Source organism: Mauremys mutica, chromosome 3, assembly GCF_020497125.1.
Source record: "Mauremys mutica isolate MM-2020 ecotype Southern chromosome 3, ASM2049712v1, whole genome shotgun sequence".
NCBI classification, from domain to species: Eukaryota; Metazoa; Chordata; order Testudines; family Geoemydidae; genus Mauremys; species Mauremys mutica.
The window spans coordinates 47,124,415-47,149,089 of NC_059074.1; the positions used below are offsets into that span (position 1 = coordinate 47,124,415).

The 24,675-nt window shown below is 40.3% G+C and overlaps 1 protein-coding gene across 1 annotated transcript in view; it reads left to right on the forward strand.

Moving 5' to 3' along the window:
• The window catches only part of LOC123366201 (muscular LMNA interacting protein), a 159,776-nt gene that overhangs the window by 28,024 nt on the left and 107,077 nt on the right, over positions 1-24,675 (forward strand). Inside the window, exon 2 of the mRNA XM_045009425.1 lies at positions 16,507-16,587. Within this exon, the coding sequence (XP_044865360.1) occupies positions 16,507-16,587 (81 nt within the window). The remainder of the gene's footprint in view (positions 1-16,506; positions 16,588-24,675) is intronic.

Consider the following 24,675-nt stretch of genomic DNA (forward strand, 5'->3'; position numbering starts at 1 on the left):
ACAAACACGCAAACTAAACTTAATACGCTAAAGAAACTGGCTACAAGTAGTAATTTCTTACTCTAAATGTTGTTTTAAGCAGGTCACAGAGATTCTTGAAGACAAACTGCTCTTGCATGCAGCTTAGAACTCCAGATATTCCTTTCAAAGGCCAGACACTTCTACCCTGGATTCAGTCCTTTCTTCCCCAGTTCAGTCTTAGGTGTTTTCAGCAGTCATCTTGGGTGGGGATTCAGTGAAGAACCGACCCTGATTAACTCCATTCTCTGCCTTAAATAGGATTTACACATAGCAGGAATCCTTTATTTCCCAGTTTGATCCCCACCCCCGTTGTGGAAAAATACTAGCAGTCCAAGATGGAGTCCAGTACCAGATGACATGATCACATGACCCTGCAGTGTCAAAGCAGCATTCCAGGAAGCTTCTCAGGAAGGTGGGAGATTAGCATCTTCAAAGTCTTATTGTTCTCCTGAATGACCCATTGACTAACCAGCCAGACTGACTGCATTTTGTCTGGTGGGTGTTCCCCAGGTGCAAACCCACTTGTAATTGTTACATCAGATACAGAAATGACATATGCATACAAATAGGATAATCACATTCAGTAAATCATGACCTTTCAAGTGATACCTCATATGACCCATCTTGCATAAAATACAACTTAGTTATGCCATATTCCTATCACAGCAATATATCTATGAAGAATATGGGGCATAGTGTCACACTGGCCATATAACTTTAATTCAGTGTTGTCAGATGCAAAGTCATTCAGAAATACTGCAAATAAAACAACACTCTGCATTAAACTCCAGCCACACAAAGCAAGAAAATATCAGCTGTATCTGTTGAGCTATGTTATCTTTACCTACCTTTGTACTGAAAACCTCACCACTTGTGGGGCAGAAAGAGTAATTCAGCTCTACAAATGCCAGTAGAATCAAGCCATAAATATTATGCATACTACAATAATGAAATGTGATGGCAAAATCTTAGATACCAGCAGTGTTTAGAAAGGGAATATGGGCTAAATCAAAATGTTTAAAGAAAGAAATATAAGCCACAGCTATAGATTTATGGTAATTAGAGATGGAAAAATATCTATTAGGTCCTTATCTACTTTCCTCTGCCACTGAAGGATTGCTCTTGCCTCTGGATTATTGAGTACTCCCTCCAGTTTTAAATGACTCTAGCATAAAGCTTTCATCATGCTCCTTGGCATCTAATAGATGCCACTGTTTGGAAATGTTTCCTGATAGCCAGCCTGTAAACACATACTCTCCTCCCCACATTCATTCAGTCATACTGTAAAGTTTTAGTTCTGTTAAACTTCCCCCATAAATTAAGCCCATCCAAGTTAACAATGTTCATTGTTCTCCTCTGAATTCCCTCTAATTGGAACAATTTCAGGTTTATTTTAAGATTGATTGATATAACTTGAGACCATAAAAAAGAAGACAGTATTATGGCATAAATAGTAAATGAGCCCAGCATTGCACCACGGTATTCCTGTAACAGCTGGTTTAATAGTCATAAAATATGGTTGTTCTAGAAGCAGTGATCTTCAACCCAGTATATCACCGTAGCCTGGGGGAGAGCAAACAGCTAAACCCTGATGCTGGTATTCAGCTGCTGGTGTGACTTGTTTAACACTACTCAATGATTTGTGCTAATGAAAGCAGTGTGGGTTTACCTATCCCAAAGGGTTTAACTATTGGGATCATGTCTCAGCTAGACATTCTAAAGCAGGGTTAATGGCTTATCTTGTTAGCTGCATCAAATGTTTGACATATAATTTAGAAGACAAAGAATACTTACAAATCAGGGTGAATAGGGCAGAGCATTGGGTGGTGTTTTCTTTTCCTTTCTTTCCTTTCTTTATACAGCAATTTGTATAGTGGGGGGTGCTGAGAGCCATTGAACCAAACTGTGTATCTATATATGGTGGAAACCGCTTCAAGACAGGGGGTGTGGCAGCGCGTCATCATCCCTAGTTCCAGCACCTATGCAGTTACATAGATTAATCTATCAGTTCTGATGCAATTAGGTTTATTTTTTAGACCAGTTTCCACAAAATGGTTATTTTATGGAGCAAATACATTTTCTGGGATATATTTTGAAGTCTGTTACAAAATATAGTTCGACTAAGTAGGTTAATTTTTTTGCATGGTTTTTAGTGTGAGATTGGTTATGTTTGGAGATAATGAACTAAATGCATCTCTGAGGCTACTCCCCTAATGTCAATGTAGGTAAAACCAGGAATGAATCTCTACTGGAATGATGGAAATGTAAGTGGCTTTGTAGTACAGCGGAACATTTTGCATGGGGACTGCAAATATGTTTTGCTACTGCTTACAGATAATTGTCTGGGATGACCTTATAATAACGATCACCATAAACCTGAAGCCTCATTTTTAGAGGTAAATAAAGATGGCAAAGGTCACACTTCACATTAAGGTTAATTAGTTTAGTTTATAATGGGTTAATAAATGATTGATGTTTTAGTAGTTAATAAAATGGTTATGGAGTCTTACAGGTCATAACTTATCCCCATCTATTACACTCTGTGTAGCGCTGTGCTTATAACTATCTATAGCATATATTATTCCCATCTGTAACATGCTCATAGCATCTATTAATTATTAATCTTATAAACTATTTATGAAGGTACCTTAATATAAAAATGTGAACAAAGTCCCTAGAAGTATTTATAACTTATTACCTTTCCCTTAGAGTTCTGCATATGGTTATAAAAACATACCACCTTTCTCTGCTCTGCTCCTGTGGCACTCATCTTAGCTGTAGGGAAAGTCCTCACCCCTACCTAGGATAGGATGGGGGGAGGGATGCATAAATAAAGGAACAAAAGAAAAGGAAAATAAATAAAATAAGGGTTAACAGGGAACAGAATCACAAGAAGGCAGAAAACTGAAGAAGTAACGCAGAGATGGTTGCAACTGTGCCAGGTGCTTCACCGAAGCAAATCATATATAAGGTCCAAAACAACTTGACAAAGTAAGCAAAGCAGATTTCACAGGTGCAAGTGCTTTGGAGGGTAGGATTAAAATTCAAAATGATCTGGACAAACTGGAGAAATGGTCGGAAGTAAACAGGCAATAAGAACAATGCAAAGTACTCCATTTAAGAAGTAACAATCAATTGCACACATGCAAAATGGGAACTGACTGCCTAGGAAGGAGTACTGCAGAAAGGGATCTGGAGGTCATAGAGGATCACAAGCTAAATATGAGTCAACTGTGTAACACTGTTGCAAAAAAAGTAAAGATCATTCTGGGATGTATTAGCAGGAATATTGTAAGCAAGACAGAAGAAGTAATTCTTCGCTCTACTCTGTGCTGATTAGGCCTCAACTGGAGTATTGTGTCTGGTTCTGGGCACCACATTTCAGGAAAGATGTGGACAAATTGGAGAAAGTCCAGAGAAGAGCAACAAAAATGATGAAAGGTCTAAAAAAACATGACCTATGAGGTAAGATTGAAAAAAAAATGGGATTGTTTAGTCTGGAGAAGAGAAGACTGAAAGGGAACAAAATGGTTTTCAAGTACATAAAAGGTTGTTACAAGGAGGAGAGAGAAAAATTGTTCTCCTAAAACTCTGAGGCTAGGACAAGAAGCAATGGGTTTAAATTGCAGCAACGGCGGTTTAGGTTGGGCATTAGAAAAAACTTCCTAACTGTCAGGGTGGTTAAGCACTGGAATAAATTGCCTAGGGAGGTTTTAGAATCTCCATCGTTAGAGATTATTAAGAGAAGTTTAGACAAACACCTGTTGGGAATGGTCTAGATAATATTTAGTCCTGTCTTGCGTGCACGGGGCTGGACTAGATGACCTCTGGAGGTCTCTTCCAATCCTAAGATTCTCCGATTAAGAGGTGTTACGGTCCCTCCTTGTCCAGTCTCCCGAGTGCACCCCTTCTAAATGGCAAGCCCACGGCTTCACTTTTCTTTGGGATGGAATCCCACAACCTAACCACACTCTGGTTGGGTTTCCACATTATACCTGCTTGCCTGCCAACTGTGTTATCTCACAGGTCCAACGAGGCTTGGACCCTGCCAAAGTTCTCTTCGTGGGCAATCACTAATAGCATGCAATGACACAGAAGCAGTTTCTCTAAAACAGGGTATGATTTATTTGCCCAAACTATACACAGATCTTACAGAGGGGAATTAAAAACATCAAAGGGACCTATACGCCTATTGTTTTACCTATGTTTGGCATTCCCTACAAGCCTCTAGGTTGACATGACTTTAGCCTTGGTGTTCCCTTTCTCTCTGGGCACAGTTTCAGCTAACATGGCTGCAGATCCTGGCTCCAAAATCAGTCAGTCAGTCTGTGTGTCAGCCTCACTGCATGCTCATTGTGGCCCTGTCAGCGTCCAGCTGAGCTGACTGCTTCTCCCCTCCCTTTCTGCCAAGGGTACCTATTAATTCCATATGGTCTTCTGATCTCAGTCTGAGGAAGAGAGAAACATCCTAATCTGGATGGTGCGAGCCAGGTAGGTAGCCACAATCCTTGGCTCAGTGCTTGCAGTCTTAACTCTTTTGAAGCAGCTGTCTGAGAGGCTTATCTGGGTCATTGTTCTACCCTTCCTGGGTTCCTTAACAACCCCCCACGTACAACCTCTTTTGATTTGACTACATGCATTCAGTCAGGCAGCAATATAAAATTGAGCAGGGAAACCAGCCATACATAATATTCCTAAAACATAATTCAGACATTGTCCCAGTTTGTCGCAAGAGGTGTAAAGTTAGCTGTTAAAACCAAACCAAAATCAAAAACCATCATTCAGAATGTCACTCTTTAGTGTTGTAGCTTTTCAGTGGCAATTTCTCTGAATTCCTTTAATATAATTATCTGAATATAATGCAGTATTTTACCTTTAACAAAAAGATATAATGATAATCTCAAAGAGAAGAAAATATTTTTTAATGTGCTAATGGAATTTTGAGTTGCCCTTCTCCAGATAGGAATGGTGCTTTCTGTGCATTTCAATATAAAAGTACAATTGGTACTCAAATAAACCCATGTAGCTATTACAAAGCAGGTCTTGGGTAATTTTGGCAAAGATTTTGCAACTGGCTGCATTTGCTTTTTTAAAAGCATCAGATTCTCTAGGTAACAGTGCAATTAGCACCTGTTACCAATGATACTGTACCTCAAATCTTGAGACACCTATCCTCTTACCTTTTGTCATAAAGCTATATAGTTGGAAGCACTCATGAAAACAAGAAATACATAACCAAAACCCACTTGTTACCACCCTGGTGTCTTCAGTGATTTTTAGACCACAATATTTTCCTGTGTCTTTGTATGATCAGTGTCAAATGTCAAATAGTACAAATGTGGAGCATTACTTGGACTTTACAGTAGCTCCCAGCAATGTGATCTTCTGTTTCATAATCCATACAAATCCTGCTCCGGAAGAGAGCTGTTAAGGTTTTCTGGATGCTTCTAGTGGTGATTTTTATACTTCAAAGTGAGAAAACAAAATATACATGTGGATAGAAATTATTCCCAGTACACACAACCCAAATCCAACCTGTGGGGTTTTGCTCACTATAGAAAGCATTATCCCTACCTCATTTAATAGAAATACTTTCATGAAAACACTTAAGGTAAAATTCTAGGGTAAAGTCTTTTTCTCACTGAAATCTCTTACTGACTTCAATGGGCTACAATTTCTACCCTTACTCTCCATTACATCCATATAAATTCACAATACCATTGGTTTCATCTAATTTTTTTACCATCCATGTATCTGAAATCAGAATACAGGCCTTAGTTGTATTACACTTCAAAGCTTCTAGGACCTAAGCACCCTCAGCTTACACTGAAGTCAACTCTTGCTGAAGTTTGCTTCAGTGAGGATTAAGAGTGCTCAATACCTTGCAGGATCAGATCCTTAATCTGTAGATTATGCCTCTTAACAGCCAAGGTACCTTTCTTTAATTCGTGTGATTTTTGTATGCAGAAGAGCTGTCATTGCTCAAAGTGGTTCTCATTTAGAAGGCTGCATTATTTGAAGCACCATATAAAATACATAATTCAAAAAGCTGATATTACAGACATTTCAGTCTATTCTTACATCTTTTTATGGCCATCTCCTGTAGAAAGCAATAACATTAGCTAGAAAGATAGCACAATGCACAGTGTCTCCTTTATTTATCATACATTCAGGGAAGTGTGCAGAAAGTGGTGTAACAGAGTATAAAAATGAAATATGTCCATCTGCATGTCCCTTTCTGAATGCTTCTGCTCTTATGAATCCCATATTGGGACCAACACTCACTTTGAAACTTGTGTAATATATTTTCAGAGTTCTTGTATAGATAGTCAAACATTCTAACACTTGGCAGTTTTGAATTTTACAGTACAATTGGATGATATAGTGCAGACCTGAGATATTTTTCCAAACAGCAGAAGTTTTTTATGTATCATCCATTCTTTGCTAGTATTTTATGGTCATACATATTTGGGGGAATCTCAGTGCATTTGTAATACTTGAAGATTTAGGCAAGCGAACCTTTTTTCTCATTTACTGATGATGTGCATAGTCTTGATTCCTTCACTTTCTATTAAGAAAGCATAGTGACAGCTAGTATGGTACAGAAGAGATTGACATAAATTATGTTTTTCTAATCACTGGTTTGATACTTACAGAGAAAAGTGTGTCATGTACACAGTACATTATTACTAGTGAATCTTAACTGTTGATGTTCATACACAGGCAAATTGCCATTAATGCTTCTTGATAATTGACACTGTTATTATAAATACCACTTTTGACACCAACTAGTCAAAACTTTGCCCTAGGACTCTTGATTTTAATGTGTATTCATGTACATATCACATTGACATCCATCCTCATGGCATATCCCTTATTACTGTGATTATTATAGACTGCTTTTGCTGCTGCTCATTTGCTGATATTGACCTGTCTATCTGTTTCAGAGGAAAAGGCTCTTCTTCATAATGGTGGCAGGTAGCGCATGTTGATTTAAACATAGAATCATAGGACTGGAAGGGACCTTGACTAAGTATTATTTAGACCATTCGTGACAGGTGTTTATCTAACCTGCTCTTAAAAATCTCCGATTCCACAACCTCCCTAGGCAACATGGGCTGTCTCAGGGCTGATCGATTAGTCGTTATACTAAGAAAGGTTGTCATACAACTTCACCACCTCATTACAAGCAGCTCAAGATATTACATACAGGATTTGGCATCAGTGTGTGGCTATTTTTTTTGCCAAGGACCACTGAAACAATTTTGAACATTTCCATCAACATGAGCTCTAAATGTGTGGAAAAGTATATATTTACAATTGAATGTGAAATCCTGATACTATTAATAAAATAATATATTTTGTAATGCATCTTAAAACATCTTAGTCACCCACTATCAGTTTGAAGTTACTTTGGAATACTAACTTCGGCAATCTGATCCATCCATTCAGAATCAAAATGTTACGTTGATTTGATGTTGATACGTGGGAAAAATACCTTGCAAATTGCTTGAGGCTACAGTGTCAGTAGAGAAATTTCTCACAGATGGAGTTGGCACATAATCTGAAGGTGGTATTGAGAAGTTGAGTACTTTTTGTATGCACAGTTGCATTGGTGTAATTTGCATAAGACCAAGATACAACTTAGATAATGTTTTCACCCCTAACTGTGCCTTCTTGGGCCACAACTGAGAGTGCCAAATTCAGGACAAACTGCTGAGAAATAGGGCAGATACACCCCAAGATTGGTGGTTAATCCCCCATAGGGTATACCAAACCAGCAACAAAAGTGAACTTCTGTTTTACCACACTGGCTAACAAGAAGTCATAAAAGCAGTTTCCTTAGACATTCCAGTCCTTGTATTACCACTGAAAACACTAGACTTAGAGATGAGTGGTTCTTTAAAACCAATCTCTTCAAATAAAAGGTTCTTCTGATCCCAAAGGACCAGCCACACACCCAGGTCAATATATAACTTAGATATTCAACATGATCATTAACTTCATCCTGACAAGCGGCTGAGGCCTGGACATTCAGGACGTTTTAAGTCAGTACTGAGGTGTCTTGGATAGAGTTATATTTTAGGGAGTTTGCAGTACCTGCCCACCCTGTGTCATACTTTACCCAAAAATCACTCTGATGTCAATGCTTTAGTATCTAAAATCTAAAGGTTTATTCATAGAAAGAAAGGTAAGAGTTAGAATTGGTTAAAGCAGTGTTTCCCAAACTTGGGATGCCGCTTGTGTAGGGAAAGCCCCTGGAGGGCTGGGCCGATTTGTGTACCTGCCGCGTCCGCAGGTCTGGGTGATCGCGGCTCCCACTGGCCGTGGTTCGCTGCTCCAGGCCAATGGGAGCTGCTGGAAGCAGCGGCCAGTATGTCCCTTGGCCCGTGCCACTTCCAGCAGCTCCCATTGGCCTGGAGCAGCCAGTGGGAGCTGCGATCGGCCGGACCTGCGGGTGCAGCAGGTACACAAATCGGCCCGGCCTGCCGGGGCTTTCCCTATACAAGCAGCGTCCCAAGTTTGGGAAACACTGGGTTAAAGGAATCAAATACATACAAATAATTGCAAAGTTCTTGGTTCAAGAAGAATTTGGCATTCTCAGCTGTGTCCCCCAAAGGTATGGTTACAGACCGCTACAGGTTTGGCCAGCAGCTAAGCAGGGGTTTACAGGATTTAAAGTTTGGATTTAGGCACGTAAAGTGGGAGTGAGGCACTTAAAAGACCATTAATGTGAACTTATTTCAGAATGTATCCCTCCTTGCTTCCTCAGTAAGTGTTCTTAATTTGAGTTCTCTTACTCTAGAGGCTTATTACTCATCAGAATGCTCTACTTTTAATGGTCTTCAGGTTGTTAAGATATTAAATATTTTTAACAGAAATAGGCACTGTACAAACTCCTTTGAAAAAAATGAATGATAGGTGATGGAAAGAACAAATATTGATTGCTACGTTGACTAGCTCTGTTTCCCTTCCCTATCCCTCACTCTGTTCAGATAGATTGTAACATTTACTCTCACATGAAATGCTTGGCCTACTATTGGATGCTCCTCAGAGCCATTCTGAATCTTTATACTCTCTTTTTTAGTCACATACCATTAGTCACTAGGGGTGAAATTCAGTCCTGTGCAGAAGACAAGCTTGAGAAGCCAAATAAGTCCTTGAAGCTCTGCTTTTGCAGCTTTGCTTTATGCAAAGGGGTTTGCATATGCTGACCCTTTGCATAAAGATGAATTTCAGCTTGAAAGAATTAAGCAAGGTGAGGAGTCTGATCAGAGAGTTGAAAGCGTCTGTCTGTGCCTATATATCAAATACAACACAAAAGACTATTTGCAAAAATAAACTTTTTAATTATGCCCCTGTGTGGCAGGTATTCTAACATGGACGTCAAAAGGATAGAGATTTAAAGTTTATGCAGCTACTTGATGCTGAATCAAATCCACTGTAGCATATTGCTGAATGACATAGTTACCTTTTGATTTTCTTTGCTTTTGTTATTTTACATTGCAACCTTTGTTCTAGACTTGCAACATGTAGTGTGTGGGTGGACTGCTGTGCCCAGACAGAGCCCCATTGAAGTCACGGGGCAAGGGCAGTACTGGGGCTCTTCTGGTTATAATAATAAACACAATTAACTAAGTTCCTGTGTTTATAATGTTCATTCTCTAGCATACCATTAATACACATTTATTTAGTTTGATTTTTTAAAATGAATTCATCCAGAAACTGCATAACAAGTTGAACCACAATCTAAAATTCTCTACAGAAACTAAGTTGCAGCTTCTGCATGAACCAACCTCTACTGGTTTTAAGGGGAGTCCATATGAAAGCAGGGGTCTGCTCACACCCAGAGATTTTGCAGGATCGGGGCCTAAAACTCCCCCCCACATCCATGAAGCTCTTCCCTGTCTCTCAGTGGTTTGAGCATTAGCCTGCTAAACCCAGGGTTGTGAGGGGGCCACCTAGGGATCTGGGGCAAAAATCAGTACTTGGTCCTGCTAGTGGAGGCAGGGGGCTGGACTTGATGACCTTTCAAGGTCCCTTCCAGTTCTAGGAGATAGGATAGGATAGGATATCTCCCCTCTTTCACCCCCCTGCATGCACGCCTTCCTGAAAGCCTGGAGTAGAGAGAGGGATCTGGAGGGCAGCATATTCAGGCTCTAATGAACCAATGGGGAAAGTCCATACCAAACTGTAGGAAGTGAGTAATTTGGGAGCCCAATAGTGGGATTCCTTCTCCTACATTGAAGAGACCACCCAAGCCCTGCCAGAGCAGCAGTGTGTATATATGTTGCTAAACCTTGAATGTTTGTGATAAATATAGGTGATAAAACCAGTTTTTGAAATCCAACTGTGCCTGAATGGGTTCCTCATATGCTTAAAGGCATGTGAAGAGCAGAGGTCCCAGACAAAGACAAGGAACCCTCACTGTAAGCACTCCACCTCCAGCCCCTCATTTGTAAACTAGTTGCTTGTTCATTTGGGCCCTTCTGCTGATCTCAATCACTGTATCCTACATTCAGGAACCTGTCACCTGGGCGAACAGAGTGAAAGGTGCCCTTTTACAGTTCTTCACAACCAATGGGTTGTCCATTGGAGATCCTCCCTATCTTCTCTGTGGACTGACACTCTGATGTTGCTACCCTGCCCCCCTCCCAAGGTCTGTGGAGGTAACAATTCCATGGGTAGTGCTCAGTGACCAAGTAGTTGCTATGTATATTGCAGAGGCATGAGATTCCCTGATGACACGGGCAGCAGAGAGTCAGTCAAGGCAGTACTCCTCCAACAGGCTCTATGCTCCCACTGTCCCATTTAAATTAAAAGCAACTCTTCATTTATTTTAAAATGTTGTCAGCTACCAGAATGTCAGCAGAGTTCCAGGGATTTTTAACTGGGAAACAGAGGGAAGACAAGTACTCAGTACAGTAGGGCTTATCTGTCGTTTCCAAAAATATCCTGCTTCATCCCCTTTGCTTTCAAACATGTTTCTTTTTCAGTGCTAACTTCTGAAGGATCCTTAGCAGAGGGCATTTGATCACTTGCAGGGAAACCGAGAAAGCGGTGGCTAAGGTGTTAAGACTGGCTGACATGAGGTTAGACTGCAACTGCGCCAAGGGAGCCTGAATGAGCTTGTCATTTGATTAAATGCCCTTTGAAAATAAGAGAAAAGGCTTTGCAGAAAGGTTAATGGTTTGATCCTACAAACATTTGTGCATGTGCTTAACTTTATTCAGTTGAGCAGTCCCAGTATGCTGTTACAAACTTGAGCTCTAAAATCCTAATCGTAGGCCTTTTTTTGAGGAAACAGATGTAATCAGAAGGAATGTAAAAAACATTACCATGGAAATAGAATTTAACTGCATCAATGTAAACCATAAACCCATACCCTTTTGTTTAAAAAAAAAAAAAAAGCTAGGATTTTTTTAGTGACATGCACAAAACATAAATGAGTAAAATCAGGTTTTATCAAAAATAAATTACAGTTAGTGAGTTCTGACAGGGATGACTCATACACCTTTCTTAGCCCATATTTATTTACAGTTTTAGCCTAGGTTCACTTTTTTCTGTAAATCTTTTAAAGCTGTTTCACAACACACTCACAGCTCACATGGTGCTTTGTCCCTACAGATGTAAAAACTTTATTAAAAACACTTGGGATTCCTTAACAATCATCATTAAACTTATACAGTCTTTGGGATGAAGAATCTTAGAAAAAGTTATTTACTGAACCGTAATAGGAAGGAGAGTTTATTGTAGCCCAAATCTGTTTCTCATCCTCAAATCTTCTCACTTGTCAAAACATTGAGTGAGGGAGTAACACAGGAATTATCTAGACTGTCTCGTGGAATTCAAATTGTTCGTGCTGTAATGCTTTAAGTAAGGGCTTGTCTACACTACGCAAATCGTTTGTGCTGTAATGCTTTAAGTGAGGGCTTGTCTACACAGCCTTGTCACTAAAAGTCAGCGTGTGTGAATGCTCTCTGTCGCTATTTTGTCTGCACTTTTGAGCGGTGTGAGCTTTGTCAGGAGGAGAGCGCTTCTGCTGACAAAGCTGTGTACACACTGCCACTTGTGTTGGCAAAACTTTTGTCTTTCGCGGGGGGGCTTTTTTAAGTACCTGTGAAAGACAAAAGTTTTGTCGACATATCACAGTGTAGACAAGCCCTAAATGGAAATTAAAATAGTGTCATACTAAAAATAACAAAGGAAAAATAAGGCATTACATTTTCCTTTTTTCTACCAGTGTATTTCCCGCCTACTTCCTACTAATATTTGAATCACATAATCTCTCAATTTTTCCTCAAAACAATATTTTTAGCAACAGAAAGGAAGGAAAAATGGAAACCTCTGTAAATCCATTTGCTGCCCCATAATGTACAATGATTTGCACTTTTTCCCAGTGCTTTTTGAAGTTGGACCTTACAACTCATATTTAAAATTTAATCAGAAATCATTTTTAAAATGCATGTATTATAAACTCCTGAGTTTATAAAGCACTCCATAGTGAAAGAGTGGTGATTCTGAGTGCCTTGATATAGCAATACCTTCCCCAGTCAGAAGAATTGCTATAGGCTAATAACAATCATGATTTGCTGATAATTGTTACCTGGGTAATAATGACAATAGGCAGATAATAATAATAGGAGATATACCTATTTAGGTAGAAAATAATTTCCATGTGCTATCTCAGACTTGTTTCTTTCCTTTCTTCTTACAAATCTGGGATCATTTTCTGTAGTCCTCACTGAGAAGTTTTTTCTCCCCTAACAAGAAATGATTAAAAACTCCCCAACGGGGAAATAAACCAGTTTCTTTTCAGCTTTTTCATTAGGTGACATTCTTTGCCCTCTTGCAGAAGGGGCCCAGATGTTTTACTTCTTAACCCATACATCTTGGAAGATTACAGGGAGCAAGGAACATTTTCCCCAAGCTCGACAAATCTGCTTCTTAGGGTATGTATTGCAGCACATGTAGAGATACATGATCTAGCTTTAATCTAGCTAGCTGGTATACCAATAGCAGTGAAGCCACAGCAGCATAGGGTCCTGTTCAGGCTTTACAAGCCTGCCTGGATCGCTGGGTAGTTACTTGGGCTGCTAGCCTCACAGAAGTATATGCTGCCATGGCATCAACTCCTGTGGTACACTGAGCTAGCTAGGTTAAAGCTATCTTAGGTATGTCTACACATGGTATAATTGCATCCCCTAGTTGCAATGTAGTCATACCCTTAGGCCCAATGGAGCTGCCAGCTGGAAGGGTAAAGGAAACAGCGCTTTCACTGATGTCAGTCCAAGGCTGTGTAACAAACTCCCATAAAATGTAAGAATCATGACAAACCTTACCACCTTTCACTCCTAGTGCAAGGTGTACTTCTTTGACCTTTGTTAATTCACAGCAAGCTGTATCTATAATTTAAAACAAAGAAAGAGTCCCCCAATCCCCCCCCCCAATCAAATAAAAACACTCCCCTGCACACACACAGTTTTCTCCTTGGGGGAGAGGATGAGAGAAAGAATGAACCACGCTTCACAGATGTTTTTCATTTCTTAATGCACTACTGGAAGGCATTGAGATACATGGGGATGAGGACACTATAAGAACCAGAATAGAATAGATAGCTGCTGTCAGAAACACCTTTAATAGTACAGGATGGATTTCTGTACAGTGTGGGAAATTTGGGAGTCAAAAGTTTTTTTTTAAATTGATGCCAATGTTTATTAAAGAAAAAAAAATCCCCTAGAGTGGCAGTTCTGACAATAAATTGTCTAAATGATTTCTTATCTAGTGCTACCAGATAGAGCTGCCCATAATTTGCATCTATCGCTAGTTTTAAAACTCTCAAATTAAAGCTCAAATACACAGGAAGTAAATGCTGTGTTAATATTTGTGTTATTTTTGCCACTTACACAATCATTTTTCTCTGAATTGTTTATATCCTTAAACTGCAAAATACAGCTACCACTCTGAATATGAAATCATATGACAGTGATAGATTATTGATCATTTCAAAGGGGGATTCTGTCACTCTTTTAAAACAGTCATCATTTTGATTAGCTTATGTTAACATCCTGTTTGGGTAATATTATTTACAGGTGTGCTAGCCCAAAGCCTAAAATAAGTAAAAGAAACTTTGATTCTCTGATCAATAACACTGAATTTTGATCCAGTCAGGGAAACATCAATCATACTACTTTAATTGTTATCTAGATGAGTTTGATTCCAGATGCACAATGTTGTTCTTGTATTTACAACATTCTACTTGACCCACAAAGTAGCTGCTTTTCAGAACTGGATAAGAACATTGGGTGATTGGAGACAACTATGTATGAAATGCTAAGTTTCACAAGTTCCTTTTCTGGTGCCTTTGTAAAGGCTCATATTTGTCTCTTACGCACTGCTTAAAATAAAAGGAAGTCTCCTATCAATAGACTACTACACAACATCAAGACATAAAGGCATGTAGTATATTATCATTTTTAAAAATAATTTCTGAACTTCAAAACTATTTAAACTTCTTTGTGCTTACTTTTGGAAAAATCTACAGTAGAAGCAGCAAAGAATCCTGTGGCACCTTATAGACTAACAGACGTTTTGCAGCATGAGCTTTCGTGGGTGAATACCCACTTCGTCCGACGAAGTGGATATTCACCCACAAAAGTTCATGCTGCAAAACGTCTGTTAGTCTATAAGGTGCCACAGGATTCTTTGCTGCTTTTACAGAACCAGACTAACACGGCTACCTCTCTGATACAGTAGAAGAACGCCATTCGTGGTGTACCAAAACTAAACTTCAATGTGTTATCCTTTCTCAGACTTCCTTTCATCAAATGGGCCACATTCTACAGACTGCTTCATGTGCTGCAAAATCTAGGTGGCAAAACTCATATAGTTTGCAAACTGGGTAGGATCCATTTAGGGGTCATATGTATTTGACATAATGGAAGGAGGTATTACTAGACTTGGAGAGATCTGTGGACAAAAATATGACAAAAAGAGAAGACAGATGTAGATGAGGGACAGAAGAGACACAGAGAGTAGTAAGGGTTGTATAAAAAGGAGGGGGGAAGGAGAGAGAGGTTGGCCAGGTGACAAACTATCTGACTTGGGAATATGAGGCCAACCAATCAGGAGAGGACAGAAAGGAGGAAAACCTGACTGCTAAGATAAGTAACATAATTCATATTTCAGTCTTGGCAGGGACATGCCTTAAGGAGCATTCCCTGGCAGAGGGGCACAGATGGAGCTTAACATGGATTGCCCAATGGAAAAGTGGCAACCTTAATTGGATCCTTTCTAATTCTCAGAACCTCTCCATTTTGTTCAAATGGGAATTCTGCCTAAGTAAACTATTGTAGTTAAGAGTTAGGAATGCAGAGAGGTTTGAGTTCTTCCGATCCTTTTAGATAAAACTGAAGCTATTCGCCAACACTTTTATCTGATTTCCTAGGGAGAACTAATAGCACTATTGCAGCTGTTATGCTAGCACTTGACTGCACAGTCACTGGGATATATGACATGCTGTCATCTTCAGAGCAAGTGCAGTCACTACAACAGTGTGAATACTTGTGTACCATTGCAAACAATTTTGCTGGTGGATACCTAGTGAATTATATGCATGCTAGAGAGTTACAATTATACCTGCATTGACAAAATACTCTAGGGTAGATATGGGTCCAGTGACTTGCCCAAGGTCACATAGGAAGTCTATGGCGGAGCTGGGAATAGAATCCCACTTGCCTGGTGTCCAGTTTTGTAGCAACACAGCCTTCCACTACTAATTATACAAAATGTACAAAATGTACAAACAACTTCTTGAAACTCTATTTCTGTTCTCTCCCACACTCTAAAACATTTGGGGAATGGAGCATGACTATGTTTAGTGGACTGATTGAAGCAGTTTGCAAAACAGAAAATATATCTTTTCCAATGAGGCAAAGTGAAGTTTGGAATAAACAACTGAAAATTTCAAACATGATCGCTTTCATATTAAAGGAACATTTAGTAAAATGATGTCATCACAACATGTACAGCTGTTCCTGTAAATAAGTAAATCCATAACCCAAATGAATCCACTCAGGATGTATTACTTCAGTGGTGGCACTGATACACATAGAGTATATTTGGCATGTAACTTTACAATTCAAGTGAAATATCAAATGTTTAAAAACCAACTACTTTTAATGACTAGCCCAATCAAAGAAGAAATGGATATTATATGCTAACACCCTCAGCTCCCTGTAATGTATTAAAGAAGCAAACAATAATTTCATATTTACCATATTACATTTTAGTAGTTGGGTGCTTGAACAATGTCTCTTTGTATCCAAAATTCTTTTAGGCCCACACACACCTATTCAGAAAATATCTTACTAGAAGTCTCTCTAGAAATCATTGCTGAACAGTGGAAAAATATCATCTCTCCTTCAATTGATCATACATATCCATATTGTTTTTTAAAACCTGTCCTTTTTTCCCCACCGCAAGCTGCATCCTACACATGGACAGCAATTTGGAAAAACAGACATACAAGTCACCAGTCCACTGAGTTTCCTTAGCACAGAACGGGTAAGAAGATTTTTTTTTGTAGATCGTGCTACTTTGCATCTTTGTAAAATACCTTGTAGAGACAACTGAAGGATTGATATTGGGTTTTGTTATGCAGTAAATATTTTGAGATTATTGTTTCTAATGTAAAAAATCTGGCTTTAAATCTATTGTTAATTACATCTGGCTGCAGTCCTTAATAGAACAAAATCCCAATTTACTTCATTTGTGCTCAGTTAAGGACCAAAACATTTAATCTCTGGTATCTTACAAAATGTTTCATTGGTCTGAAATAGTGTTAATGAGAACACGTTTAGGGCTCAGTTGTACTTTGTAATACATGGATTTCTGTTTTGTAAGACCAAGCACTTGTGGTAGATGGTTGTGTCAGACACTCATAGCTGCCTGGTTATGCGGTAGAAGGCTGGGCAGACCCTTAGACTCTGGTCATACAACTGATGCTTTGCCTAATCCACTGAATTAAGATAATTGGAATAAATTACTCTTATTCTGGACGAATCATGGGTTTAATCATGAATAACTCACCCTGTAGACAAGCCTTGAGACTCCTTTGAAAATCCAAGCCATAGTGCTGTAAATGTATACAGCTCTTTATACCCATTGGTTCCCTGCCCCATTGTCATAAACAGATAGTTAAGGGTTAAGGTCTGTTTTACCTGTAAAGGGTTAACATGTAGTACCTGGTGACCACCTGACCAGAGGACCAATCAGAGATAAGATTTTTTCAAATCTCTGTGGAGGGAAGCCTTTGTCTGTGTGAGAACTGTTTTTGGGTTTAACAGAAGACAGTCATGTCTCCAAGTTCTCCTGGAGTAGTTTCTACTAATTAATAGTGAGTATTAATTAGAAAGGCGAATTAGTCTTATGATTTGATTTCTATATTTGCAATTGTGTGTTTGCTAAAGGAAATGTTTTATTCCTGTTTGCTGATATTGCTTTTACTGAGAAAAGGGGGAGAGGGGATTCTCTCCAGAGATTGATAAGGTTATACCCTATGAGTGTCCAGCTTGGGCTCATAGAGATTCTGTATTTTTCTTTTTATTCTTTAATAAATTCTTTTCTTTTCTTTGGACTTGGTTAATTCCTTCCCTTGGGGAAATTCAGGGGAAGGGGAGGGGGAAGTGGGCTGCTTCCCTGTGTGTGTGAGATTCAAGGCGTTTGAATCCAGGTACCTCTGTCTCCAGAACAGGCTGGAGAGAGGGAGGAGGGGGGAGGTTCCTCCTCTGTGAATTGATCTGTGTTCCCAAGGGGGGAAACAGGCTGAGGTGCTCGCCAAAGTACATTCCCATCCAACAGGAAAAGCAGGTTTGGGGGTTGCAGAGAGAAACCCTCCAGCCAGGTTTTTTTTTCTCCCTGTGTCTTTTGAAAGGATCAGAAGACAGGAGAACACAAATCCCTAAGGAATAGACCAGATTTTTCTCAGGGGTATTGTTAGCAGCAGCCTTTCAGCTGGGCTGCTGGGTACAGCAACTCAGAAAACCCATGAATTTGCAGTCTTAAAAAGATGCCCAAATATAAGGCATGGCACAGGTCTGCAGTTCAGAAGAAAAGAGGAGATATCTGGTGAAAAGCTGATGTTTTAAGGAGGGATTGAAAGAAGTTTGTAGATGAGGAGAGGGAGAAAGTCTGAAGCATAGGAGGGGCAGAACGCTGAATATTTTTATCTGTTTTTTGGGGGGCAAAAAGTTACTTTTTGAGGAAACAGAAACTTGTCCACATTTTTCAAGTTTTCATCAAAGCCCCAAATCCTCAAACCATTTTTTTTGTTTTTGAAAACTTTTTAACCAAAATATGAAAAAATCCACATAAATAAATAATTTTACCTTATTTTATCAGCTGTAGTGAAAGTAAATTTAAAAAAAAACAAATGGGAGCAGTGGGTTGACAGAATTAGGGATGTTTATAGGGAAGAGGAGACAGTAAGACTAAAATGAGAGCAGAGGTGCAGGTTGGGGGACAAATGAAAGTAGTGCCTATGATATAGACAGTTAAACCCAACTTGTGTGTGATCGTACCCTTTCTCTTTTATGTACAATGATGGAATTTGCCTTTTAACTTCAGCAAAACAGTATAGGTGAGCATGAATTTGGGGCCTGAGTCAGCAATTCTTAACGAGGGGCAAAACTGCCTTTGTTTTGATGGGAATTTTGCCTGAGTAAGAAATACAGGACAAGGCTATCTGTGATGTCATCCTTCTCTCCAACCAGGCATGGGCAGTCATGCCTAATGGTTGGAGCAGGATTCAAGCCAAGGATTGGAGCAAGACTCACCAGAACAGGAAGACTGGGGCAGGACAGGAATACAGCTGAAGCAAGGCTGGAACAAGGCAGGCACAGAGGCAATCACAGCTGCAGGCATTAGTATGGAGCAGCCACTGGGCTTAAGCACAGGCCTAGTGACACCTCCCAGCCTGATCAGGATGTTCCACTGCAGGTCAGCTAACTGGTCCCAGGGCCATCTGCAGGCCCGAAGTCCTGACAATCCTACCCTTCCTTTGTTGGCACAATTCAACATGATCATTAACTTCATCCTGACAAGCGGCTGAGGCCTGGACATTCAGGACGTTTTAAGTCAGTACTGAGGTGTCTTGGATAGAGTTATATTTTAGGGAGTTTGCAGTACCTGCCCACCCTGTGTCATACTTTCAACAATACTATTAATGCTTCACTTTCAGCAACAAGTTCACTCAAATATAAGAAGAGGAAAAAATATTGTCTACTCAGGGCAGGTCTACACTACCGGTTAATTCGATCTAACTTACCTCACTCAGAGGTGTGAAAAAGCCCTCTCGCCCGAGCAACACAAGATCTGTGCTGTCCACACTGGCGCTACGTAGGTGGGAGACACTATCCTGCCGACATAGCTTATGCTTCTAGCTGAGATGGAGTAACTGTGCCAATGGAAGAGCGCTCTCTCATTGTCATAGCGTGGCTTCACCAGATGTGCTACAGCAGTGCAGCTGCATCAGTGCAGTTGTGCCGATGTAGAGCAGTGGTGTAGTCTTGCCCTCAGACTAATATTTCTACCCCCCTTGGACACTGACAATCATTTGACACAATTCATTGCCTTGGTTTCATTAGCAGACTCTAGATTGTGGGGCCTGAGTGGTGGAAAGTCCAAAAGGAGCAGGATAGAGTAGTGCAAAGCACCTATGGCCCCACTCCAAGCTGGTCAACCCACAGAGTGGGCAGAGCTGGACAGGACCTGGAGGGAGTTGGGAACTGGGAGGTGCACATCACAGCCCCAGATGTTATTTAAACCTCCCCCAGTGAAATTCCTAGTGCAGTGAAATTGCTGTCTGCCCTCCCGCAGGGATGACTCCTCTTCTGCTGCAGATGTCTCCACAGGTGGAGGAAGAATTCACTCTGCACTTCCTGGGGCTGAGGGATGATTTTGGCCCAATACTTATAGCAAACATTCTAATCCCAAATAAAGGATAGCGCTAGTTAGCTAGAGTTTCCTGTGCCTCACACGTCTACTGAGATTACTTTTAATTTTTAAATGTAACAGTTCACACAGTATTTCCTGTCAAATGGAAACCTGAAAAGATGTTACATGAGACCACTGTTGGGAATGCCTGGTGTGGCTAGTGCCTAGCATTGTTGTTACAGTGACCTGACCCCCTCTTCTCCACACATGCACATGGGCACTTGCCAAAGCCGGTGTTGGGCTTCACACAGAGCGTGGGGAGTTGGATCCAGTTGGAGCTGTCTTCTTAAAAAATGGGGTCCTTTCCCATTTTAAAAAAAAATACCATTGTGTTTTTAATAATATCACCAATTATCAATAGAAAAGTAATCCCTGAAAAATAAATTCAAAAATGTGCCTCAGCTGGGTATCAAACCGCATAACCTCCCGCAGAAGAAGTGCTCCTCCCTACTGGAAGCATCATGCTGGTATCTCTAATGCTGATCCTCCAGGGGCCCTAGTATTGAAGCACAGGAAACATCATGATTTTAATTCTGATGGGAGTTGAATGTGTATGGAAGCTGTGGCACATTAGGTAACCACTGTGAAATGACTGGCAGTGAGAATATCACAGTAGGCCATGTTGGAAGACCAGTGCTAAGATGCATGCAGATGTGGTACTGAATTTGCTGAGAGGAGAAGCAATTATGGTGAACTCCCTCTGGCACCCAACCATCTAGACATGTTTAGAAACTAAAGTGCAAATGACTGAAACATGCTGACGTAAAATTAAATTAAAGTTCCTCATTAACATCATCCCGGAGGACTGATCTCTCAACCATGACAGATATAAGCAGAGATTTATTTCTGTTCTCTATGCTTGACTTGATAATTATGTTTCCTTAAGAGATAGTAGGTGTAGCTTTTAGAATAGGAAAATAAGAAAAATTATGTGATGGAAAATCATGAGAGAGCACTCCTAGAACATTGTGTGACTTACCCTGGGAGAGGACAGGTGGAACTACAGCTCTACATTGTAGGAGTGTAATGCAGTTTTCTCACAGGCAAACATCCAGTTGAAGTTAATTTTGAAACTCTTACTGCTATAGCACTAAGTATCAGAGAGGTAGCCGTGTTAGTCTGTATCCACAAAAACAATGAGGAGTCCGGTGGCATCTTACTCCTCGTTGTTTTTGCTATAGTACTGTTAGCAGAATGAAGGCCAGTTCAAAACCCTCGGGGTTCCTGCTTGCAGCACAATACAATATTATATATATAAGTCTCCACACTGCAGCTGAAACAAGAGGCTTTGGATTATCTAGTGCAGAGGATTTCAAACTTTTTTTGCTGGGAACTCTTTGGAAAGTATTTCAGGCTGTGATGACCCCTGCCTCCCAAATAGTGACAACTCCCCCATATCATGATACCCTTATTTCTGTTCTGCTGCTAGCGGTGACGCTGCCTTCAGAGCTGGGCACCTGGCCAGCAGCCACTACTTTCGTGACTCCCCTACAATAGTCTTTTGACACCCTTTTGGGACTCTCCGTTTGAGAAATGCTGATCTAATGAGTGCAAAAATAATACTTCACACTTATAGAGCATCTTACAGCGAAGGATCTCAGTGCCTGATGAACACTGAGTTAAACATCACAATCCCACTGTTTATCCCCATTTTACAAGAAGGAAAGTGAATCACAGAAGTAAGTGACTTGCCCAAGATCACACAGCAAGTCTTCGGCAGAGACAGGAGAAGAGCCGTATTGTTTTTTTATTATATGCTGTGCTTTAGCCATAAAACTATCTTTACCCTTTGAGTGCATTGCTTGCTTCAACCCATGTCGACAAGTCTGAAACAACAGCTACAGTTGTATGAAATACACTAGCAAAATTAATTTAAATATTTTATTGTTGAAAGGAACTATTTCACCTGCATGTCAAATAACAGATTCTAGAACACCTTTTATCCAACTATTTTCTAGTTCTTTAGAGATATAAATTTTCACAACACTTTTGTACTTAGGTAAGTTTTATTATATCCCTCTTATTAATTACATCCATCTGGCAGCAAAGCTGGTGCACAGAGCCAAAAGGAATGTTTTCCATTCCTCCCTGTCATTGGCTGCTGCTTCTTTCTGCTCTATGCTGTTGAGATTGACTGTTCTGCCCTGCCTGCTAAGGGTTCTTGCTAAGGTTTCTCTTGAGCATCCTTGTTTCCTCACACAGTTGATTTCCATTTGACAGCTTCATGAGTGAATCTGCATATTGGAATCTGGAGTACATGCCCCAAACCTGTCCAACACTACCTTCTATTCTTGTGGAGATGAGCTGCTGGTCTGTAATTTCTTGAATCTCTTCATTGGCAATAGTGTCTCCATTCAATGCTCAGAATCTTTTGTAGGCACTTATTTACAAAGGCATCTAGTTTCTATCTAACATTTAAATAGATTTCCAGCTCTCACAGCTGTATGTTAGCACTGAGATTACATTTGAGTTGCAAAATCTCAGTTTTGTTTTGGTACTGAGTATATCTTTGATTTCCATACATTGCTGAATTTAGTGAATGTTGTGGATACCTTTCCTATCCTTGATGTCACTTCTTTCTTGAGGTCTCTGTTGGCTAGTATGGTGCTGCCCAGGTAAACCAACTGTTCTGCTTTCTTGAAGTTTTTGCCTTCTAATATGACATCACTGCCTGATGTTTGTGTTTGCTTTGGTGTAACTGATTTGAGCCTGGCTTGGCCTGCTATTTTCATCAAGGTGATTAATAGATACCCATTAATGGCTATTAGCCAGGAGGGGGTAAGGAATGGTGTCCCTAGCCTCTGTTTGTCAGAGGGTGGAGATGGATGGCAGGAGACAGATCACTTGATCATTACCTGTTAGGTTCATTCCCTCTGGGGCACCTGGCATTGGCCACTGTCGGTAGACAGAATACTGGGCTGGATGAACCTTTGGTCTGACCCAGTACCGCCATTCTTATGTTCTTAATATTGCTGTAGATTTCTTCTCTCTCACTTTACCCAGTAAAAGCTAACTATCTGGAAGATGAGGCATAAGTATTTGCATCTGTAATAATAGGTGGGCTTAGTGTTTTGTCTACAAAAGGTACAAGATTGATTCTGAGGTATGCCCTGGACTAAAATAACGACTGCTTCCCCCCTGTACTCTAGGCCAGTAGTGCTGTCAGAGAAAGAAATTAGGTTGATTTGGCATGATTTGTTCTTGACAAATCTACATTGGCTATTACTTATTACCTTATTATCTGCTAGGTACTTAACTGATTGTTTACTAATCGGTTCCAGTAGCTTTCAGGGTATTGAAGTTAGGCTGACTGGTCCTCTTTGTTTCCCTTTTTGAAGATAGGCGCTATGTTTGCCCTTCTCCAGTCCTCTGAGATCTCAGCCATCTTCCCTGAGTTCTTAAAGATAATTGCTAATGGTTCTGAGATTGCTTCAGCTAGTCCCTTAAGTATCCTAGCATGAATTTCATCAAGTTGTGCCAACTTGAATACATCTAACTTATTTAAATTTACTTTAACCTGTTCTTTCCCTATTCTGGCTTGTATTCCTTCCCTCTTTTTCTTAATATTAATTCCCCTGGGTGGTTCCCTGTGCCTGGCTTTCATCAGCAGGGACATGCAGACTTCATTCCCAGCAAGTTAGGACCAGAGGCTGAGTAGAAGCTTCCAGGGTCAGGATAGCTTTCTGGTCAGGACCCCTCACAGATGCAGGCAGAAGAAGAGCTAACTGTGGTGTGGACAGCATACCATTTTCTTCCCATTGCAGGTACTTCATTATAACTCCCTGCTTTCCTTCACTGGTGAACTCAGCTAGCTAATTCTCTTCATTTTACCAGCCACTGAGAGCCTGTGTGCTTTTTGTAACCTGGCCCCCACCACAGCTGGAACAGTGACTCATCCTATCTCATTCAGCTGCCTCTAATCGCTGCCCTATTCAAAAAGCCCTGAAATGCTCTCATATTAACAATGAAGAGACTGATGGCACCTTAAAGACTAACAGATTTATTTGGGCATAAGCTTTTGTGGGTAAAAAACCCACTTCTTCAGATGCAGGGAGTGAAAATTATAGATACAGGCATTATTATACTGACACATGAAGAGAAGGGAGTTACCTCACAAGTGGAGAACCAATGTTAACAAGGCCAATTCAATCAGGTTGGATGTGGTCCACTCCCAATAATTGATGAGGAGGTGTCAATACCAAGAGAGGGAAAGTTGCTTTTGTAGTGAGCCAGCCAATCCCAGTCCCTATTCAAGCCCAAATAAATGGTGTTAAATTTGCAAATGAATTTTAGTTCTGCAGTTTCTCTTTGAAGTCTGTTTTTGAAGTTTTTTTTGTTGAAGGATGGCTACTTTTAAGTCTGTTATAGAATGTCCAGGGAGACTGAAGTGTTCTCCTACTGGTTTTGTCTGTTACCATTCCTCATGTCTGATTTGTGTCCATTTATTTTTTTACATAGAGATTGTCCGGTTGGCCAATGTACATGGCAGAGGGGCACTGCTGGCACATGATGGCATATATCACATCAGTAGATGTGCAGGTCAATGAGCCCCTGATGGTGTGGCTCATGTGGTTGGGTCCTCTGATGGTGTCGCTAGAGTAGATCTGGGGACAGAGTAGGCAATGAGGTTTGTTACAGGGATTGGTTCCTGGGTTAGTG